General features: G+C 40.0%; 1 protein-coding gene across 1 annotated transcript; it reads right to left on the bottom strand.

Moving 5' to 3' along the window:
• Positions 1-4,527: 4,527 nt before the first annotated feature.
• LOC107822274 (NAC domain-containing protein 77-like) lies at positions 4,528-7,141 on the bottom strand. The gene is made up of 3 exons (XM_016648800.2): positions 6,916-7,141; positions 5,819-6,087; positions 4,528-5,423 (listed from the first exon to the last, which is right to left on the bottom strand). The coding sequence occupies exons 1-3, from the start codon at positions 7,067-7,069 to the stop codon at positions 4,833-4,835; spliced, it is 1,014 nt and encodes a 337-aa protein (XP_016504286.1). The 5' UTR covers positions 7,070-7,141; the 3' UTR covers positions 4,528-4,832.
• Positions 7,142-7,643: the final 502 nt, after the last annotated feature.

Here is a 7,643-nt window from a genome sequence, read left to right as displayed (position 1 = left end):
TTTTAGGCAACCCTCGATTTTTATAGGCCACGGCCACCCCACTCGGGGACTGATACTTCGGGCAAGCTCGAAGTAAAACGGGAAAATAAGCCCAAGGGGCAAATCCCAAACTAAAGAGGCTATGGCCAAATTAACATGGTTCGAAGGCGTCCGAATTCCATAACAAAACAGGCCTTCGAATTCTTTCATAAACCGGTTAAAAAGGCTACCCCGGCAAAATCATAAAAGGCTTCGATAATATCAAGCCTCGAAAACTCTAATGAGTACAAAATTATTCGAACTCTCAAAAAATTCCTTATTTCATGCTAAGGCATTACAAGTTTTGCAAATACAAATGATAAAAAAAAAAAAAATCAAGCCGAAAAGGGGAGAAAGCCATAAACAATCTTTTTATAAAAGCCTAAGGGCTGTTTTGGCTTTGAGTTCGAGAGACCATCCTCGCTCAAATAAAAAACCTAAGGGTTACCTTACTACGAGTTCGAGCAAGCACTCACTCGATCGTAAAGCCTAAGGGCTATACTAGTTCGGTTTCAATCAAATTGTCTAAACCTCGAACCTTAGAATACAACTTCATAATTTTATAAGGCAGAAAGGAAGAAGGTTTATACATATATAGAAAGGAAGAAAGTTTTATATATATGTGTCAAAAATCATTTACAAGGTCAGCATGGCCCGATCAAGTTTCTTTACAAAAGACCGAAACGGTCTTAAAAGAAACACAAAAAATACTAAAGGACTTAGTCCTCTCCGAGAGAAGCATCTTTGCTCTCGAGGCCTTATTTTCCCAGAATCGTCATCATCAGCAAAGGCCAACACTCTGGCTTCAACTTCAAGCTCCTTAGCATTCTCGATCTCGCCTGTAAGATCGAAGCCATGAGCATGAATCTCCTCGAGAGTCTCCTTTCGAGACTGGCATTTGGCATGCTTGCAAACCAGTTCGCTCGAGCCTGAGCAACTTCGGCAACCTCCTTTGCTCAAACCTGAGCAGTTTCAACGCCGGACCGGTAGACGGCCACCATTGCATCAGCATTAGCCTTGGCCGTTTCGACCTCTGATTTGGCCACTGCAAGTTCCGTGGCCAGCCTCTCTCGATCGGAAGTTGCTGAGCCCAACCGAGACTGGAACTCCTTAATTGTCTTGGCTTGCACCAAGGCCTTCTCTTTCAAGCTTCAGAGTTGGGTCTCAGCCAAGGCCAGTTGAGCTCGAACAGCCTCATTTTCTGAGGCAGGGCGGTCCATGTTCTTCTTCCACGCCTCGGCCTCCGCTTTCACTGCGTCCACTTCCTCACGAAGCTGCCCGATCACATCAAGCTTTCGCTGGACCTGTGGGACTGAACTGTTAGCCACCACGACTAAGTCAGTGTCATTAACTTCAAATATTCTTTTTATCTGCTCGGCCAGATCAGCTTGTTCTTTCTAAGCTGTTTCTAGCTCAGCCCAAAGTCCTTTTGCTTCCCCTTCTCTCTCCTCATTGAGAAGCTTGAAGGAATCTCTCTCCTCAGTAAGCCCTCGAATTTCGGCTTCGTACCGGCTCAGCTCCCCTCGGGATCGGAAAAAAGCCTCGCGATGAAGCACAGAAGCCTACAAAAATAGAAAGAAGGAATTATACAAGGGGAGAAAAGTACAAGTATGAAAATTGACAAAGAAAATATGAACTTACCCGGTTTAGGGCATGTTAGGCTTCATTGAAAAGACAAGATGCTCCCACCTCATCCATTTGGGCTTGGTCTTCTTCCGTGACCAAACGTCGGAGGTAGCTAGCCACTCCTACGGGGGCAGCAAAAACCTAGGCATCCTCCGGGACCATGATAACGATTGTTCGCTTGCACCCGAGATGGACACTAGGGGCCGAAAAATGATTGGTCAGTTTAAAACTCGAGGAAACCTCTCCCGAACTCTTATTCGGAACCTCTAAGTCACTCAGACCGGTGACACCTTCTACCCCAATAAAATAATCATGGAAAAGATCTTCCTCTCCGTGGGCTCCTTCCCCATAACAAGTCTCCACAGCGTGAGCGTCGCGTATCATCGACTCGAAAAATAAAGGAAACTAGGGGGAATCCCCGATCTCTATTGCCCCAAGTGGGTCTTTTGGGGCGTCACCTCCATCTTAGGGAGCCTCGAGCTCGGTTTCTGCACCAGCATCCACCACCTCTTCAATGGTCTATTTGCCTTGAGATAAAGAAGTCTCCTCCTCCTCCGAATCTCGGTGCTAGCTCGCGTAGGGGCCACTAGCCCAGAATCATCTTCTTTTTCTTCTTCTTCTTCTTCTTCCCTTAGACTTTGGACTGACTCTATAGTCAGTGGGATTATGTTCCCCTTGGGTTTACGGGATGTTCTCTTCTTGGGTTCTTGACCCTCGGAGTTCAAGGCCCTTTTTTCTCTTATTCTCCTTCGCCGGTTTCGAGATATGTGGTGGAACTTCTTCATCATCGGATGAGGGTCTCATAGTCGTGTCCTTTGCGAAACCTACAAAAGGAGAAAGTAAGTAAACTCATGTCTGAAAAGATGTTTGAACAATAGACAAATCGATAAGTTAGGAAGAAGGCTTACCATGAGTACGAACCTCCCACCGACCCTTCCACAAATCGCGCCATGCGTGCTCGGCGTGTGTTGACGTCAAAACTAGGCTCCTAACCCAATTCTCGAGGTGGGGAACCGCACCCGACATCCAAGCAATAGTTGCATCGAGAAAAACACTGATAAGAAAGGATGGAAAAGTAAAAACAACGAACAGAAATTAAAGACGAAATCATACTTACGTTTCATATTCCATTTCTCAGGAAATGCCATGCTCTCAGCCGGGATTAGGTCTGTGGTCTTCACCCGAACGAACCGACCCATCCAGCCCCGATCTTTGTCTTCATCTATACTCGAGAGGAGCATCTTGGTGGCCCGGCGTTGAAGCTTTATTAGCCCACCTCGATAGAGTCGAGGGCTATATAATCTTATGAGGTGGTCAAGGGTGAAGGGAAGCCCGTCGATTTTGTTCACAAAAAAATGGAGCAGTATCACGATCCTCCAGAAAGCGGGGTGAATTTGGCCTAGGGTCACCTGGTATTTCTTGCAGAAGTCTACGATGATCGGATCGAGGGGACCCAGCGTGAAAGGATTCGTGCAAACACTCAGGAACCCTTCCACGTGGGTGGTAATCGCTTCTTCTGGTGTCGGTATCACAACCTCTTTATCTCCCCAGTTGCAATCTTTCTTCACCTGGTCAAGGAAGTTTTTGGGTATCGAGCACATATATCTCAATATCGGCTCGCATCGACCAGAAACCGATGAAGGTTTCTCGACCTTAAAGTTAGAATCAATGACACACCCCCCGGGAATAAGTTCTTCAGGGCGTGGCTCCACCACTGGTTTCTCGCCGACTGACCGAGATGAGGAAGCAACCTCTTTCTGCGGAACAGTTTTAGATGTTTTGGACTATGGGCAAAGAAGAATAGAGATTGAAATATTCAGTCTTTTAGGAAGAACAAGTAAAGAAACTCAAAGACCTGAAGATAGGAAGCTTTGAAGAAGGCAAAGAACTATGGAGATTGGAATGAAAAAGATTTGAAAGTAAAAGTTTGAAATAATGAAGAAGGTGGCTATTTATCGGTTTCACAATGACGGTTCAAAACTGGTAGCGGCCGACCGTCAACTGATGTGTATTAAATACTTAGGAAACTGTGCCGACAAGACGTTTCAGTCACTTTTGCTGCTTATGTCACGACGATTATGTCATGATCGAAGGCTCAAATCGTTTCTTGTCATTACTTTCTAAAAACGAGGGGACTATCTGTATACGGTTAAAATATGGTTAATCGAGATCGGGGCGGCAGACCGAGGCTCGATCCCAAGTTATATTGGATTGTTACATGATTAGATATTGCCTAGCTCGTGATTCAGGGATCGAGATCGAGACCAGCTAAGGTCGAGACCGAGAAGGATAGAGATTTAGCGAGATCAAAGGAAGCCTGCTAAGTCGAATAATAGAAAGCCGAGAAATCCGCGACCGGGCGAGGATTGTGGCGGAGATCTCGGCATGTATCAAGACAAGATCAGTTGATTATCCAATCAGGAGATTTCCTTTTGTATTTAGAATTGTATCATACGTGGAACTCCTCTACTATATAAAGGGGGTTCTAATCATTTTGTAATCATCATATTCACGCATGTCAAAGCAGTTCATAACATTTTCTTAAGCATTCTTGTTATGTTGTTCAGTTCTTGCTTTTCAATAATATACTCAGTTGGTTCGAGGGCGACCTAGCTCGATGGCCAAGGTAGCAAGTTACATTGGTTTGCTTTGCTTTACAGTTAATTTCTAACTTCAATTCTCATATTCTCAGTTTGTGCCAAGTAAAATCACATATCATTAAAACCACTTATAAATTTAATTGTTATCCGATTTTAAGGGTAAACAAAGTTAATTTCTCTTAAATCATAAATAGTCGACATGTTTGAATAACAGAAATGCCATTGTATGACTGAGAAGAAATTAAAGAGCAAGTAATTGGAGAGTGATGATTATGATACGGAGTTCTTTATATATTGTCTTTCTATATTGAAGATATATAATTGCGTTATACAAATGCAAATGTGGAAGCTAGCTTGAATAAGAAGATACTTACAACAGAGACTGGGGATTTTCCCAAGTCAACCACAGCTGATCCTGATCACTACATTAAATTAGCATGAATTCAGATTTCCTTGCTTTGGTTTCATGCAATTAATTTTGCACCTACATAAGAACTTGAGAAATTTACAGTAAAATATCTAAAGCACCAAATAGAGTCCGACTTCTGAAACTTATTGAGGGCGACCTCTAAAAGTCGTCACAACAAGTTACCAAATATTTGAACCCAATTTGTATGATTGCTCCTGTGGCTGTTGTTGCTGAACAGGATCTGATACCATAGAGGAAGAAGGCACCTCGACTGCCAAGTTAGGGTTATTATAATCAATCCCAATATGAGAAATATTTTGTGTTTGAATGAACGGGTAATCGGTAGTACTAGTTGTAGCTTCTCTTGGCTGATTATTATAACCTCTAAACTGTAACGCCCGAAGAAGCAAAGAATCCACTGATGGAAGATTAGAGCAAAGCAAGCTAGAAGACCAAGCTGCAGGCAATAGTGGAAGAGTGTTGCTAATTGCTGCTTCTCTTGTTGCAGCAGCAGCCAAGTTCATGTTCAAGTTCATATTCATCATGTTCTCATTGCTGTAATTTTGTAAAGAAATATTATTGCAAATATGGCCATTTGATGGAGTGGCTAGGCCATAGAAATTATTTGGTGGCTCAATATCCCCTAACTCATTTGCAAAAGTGTAAGTGTCACAATTAGGAGACTCTTCGGATTGTTGGGATGATGATGTTGGTTGTGGTTTCTTTGCAGTTGAACTCTTGTGAAACACCCTACAGACCACCCATTCCTCCTGAAAGAACAAAAAATAATTAATGGCTGGACAATATGATACTAATTCTAAGGCAAAGGAATCTCAATACTTCAGTTGGTTGGCTATTTAAACTTTCAGTTTTCCCATCCCGTAATCCCCTCTCGTTTTCCTTTTCCCCTCCCCCTATATATAATAAAAATATTTCAAAAACGATCTAATCCAAAAAGAAAAAAAAAGTAACCCTCTATAAAAACAAGTAATAATACAATTTTTTAATGAATTTGTACACTATTAAATAATCTAATTAAAAGATAAATGCAAGTAATAGTTCAAAATAAGGTGAGATTACTCATATAAAAAATAAGGCAAGTAACCTAGTGATTTTTTTAATGATGTCATTGTATATAAATTAAATCCGATTAAGGAATAGTTACCTTTGAAGGTTTGAAACCAAACTTGGTTTCTAGTCTATATTCGTGCATAACCCAGTTGGTTTTTTCACCTTTAGGAGCTCTTCCTCTGTAGAAAACCAGTGTTTTCTTCATCCCAACAAGGACTGATCCGCCGCGAAAGATCTCCTTATCCTTGCCTGTTGTTTTCCAGTAGCCTGCTTCTGTAGCTCGGTTTGTACGAAGGCCAGTTGGGTACTTGCGATCTTTAAGGCTAAAGAAGTACCACTCTTTTTCTCCCATTGAGGCTTTGGCTGTAGGAGATTTAATTTAGTTAGGATGTAAATTAATCTTGATCTATACAAGGTAAAACTTTTAATATAGGTAAAATAACTAACATTAGAATTAACTTTAAGTCATAGTTGATGTCAATTTGTAACACATTTATCAGAAAACTTCAGTTCATATTTTTTCTTCATGTTCACTTATACTACACGCCAAGTTGGCCAACATATATAGGAAGTAAACAAGAAAACACTTAGCTCCAGTTTGACCATAAAATTCGGGAGCTGTTTTTCAAAATTTGTTTTCAAATCTTTTGAAAACAAAATCTTTACATCCCAAAAAATAACTGTATAGTAGTTTTTGAAGTTTTCTACTCACAAAACTTCAAATTCTTTTCAAGTAATATGCATGTCCAAATACAATTTCAACTTTCAAAAATTATTTTTCATCTCATCTTCAAAAATTTATTTTTTCACTTTTCAACCAAATCTAGTCCAAACCCAAGCTAAACAAGCTGAAAGGCAATGGTGGTAATACAGTATATATGAACATGCAATACACTATAACTTTTGAGTAAATACGTCTCTAAACATTGAATTAAGTAGTAAAAACTAATGGTAATAGATACTTATAAATTAGTTGAGTGCAAAATCACTTCTTCTTGGGAATATATAGCATTTCATGTGTGTTGACTTTCAAGAAATTTAAAAGATCACAGTATATAATTTTCAATCAAATCAGTCAGAAAACTAAACAATATTAAAGTTTAGAAAAAATCGAAAAAGGAAAAGACAAAAGAAATTAAAGATCAAGAATATAATTATATATGCAATAAAGGGAAGAAGCAAAATAGCTACCTGGAAGATCCCAAGGCTCACACTTATTAAGATCAACATCAGCAATGGCTTTAGCAGTGAAGTTGAAATCAGAAACTTTGTTAGTCAGATAATAAGTGATTAATTCTTCATCTGTGGGATGAAACCTAAATCCTGGAGGTAAATTTTCCTCCATTTTTCGCTAGCTAGCTTTTGGTGAGGAAATTAAGTAAACTCAAGAGGGAAGTACGGAATTAGAGAGCCTGGCTATAAAAAGGGTGACAAAGCTGCGGTATTTTCTATGCATATATCAATCTTCAGAAAGAAGCAGCCGTTTTCCTGGATCTTTTTTTGTCTTCATATTTACAGCTACCATATTGACAAAGATAGTGTATCAAGATTTTAGATTTTCTTTGTTAGATGATTACTATAATACCAGATGAGCTACCATCTTTTATATATTCTCTAAACTGCCACTATATGGAGTCTAGTTAATGTATATATAATGTATATAGTTTATTCCATTAAAGGAAATAAGATTTTCAGTGACAATCTTCTGTGGCAACGCTCTTTAGTCACCACCAAAGGTAAGTACCTTGTCGCACCATATGTCGTTGGTTTGAGTAACGACTTACCTTGGGTCCATTTTGTAGCTCATTTGTTAATTTTTTGTGGTGAGCATAGTCGCTTAAAGATAATGATAAAGCAAATTAGCTATTGTGGCGACTTCACTTGCCACAAGGTAAACAAATGCGCCACAAAAAGATTTA

The sequence above is a fragment of the Nicotiana tabacum genome, chromosome 22 (assembly GCF_000715075.1).
Source record: "Nicotiana tabacum cultivar K326 chromosome 22, ASM71507v2, whole genome shotgun sequence".
NCBI classification, from domain to species: domain Eukaryota; kingdom Viridiplantae; phylum Streptophyta; class Magnoliopsida; order Solanales; family Solanaceae; genus Nicotiana; species Nicotiana tabacum.
This window is presented reverse-complemented; position numbering and strand designations above follow the sequence as displayed.

Coding starts and splice junctions, on each gene's coding strand:
- LOC107822274 (XM_016648800.2), bottom strand. CDS start 7,069: ATGGAGGAAAATTTACCTCCAGGATTTAGGTTTCATCCCACAGATGAA. Junction 6,088..6,915: donor TGAGCCTTGGGATCTTCCAG/GTAGCTATTTTG, acceptor AATCTCCTACAG/CCAAAGCCTCAATGGGAGAA. Junction 5,424..5,818: donor TTGGTTTCAAACCTTCAAAG/GTAACTATTCCT, acceptor TTGTTCTTTCAG/GAGGAATGGGTGGTCTGTAG.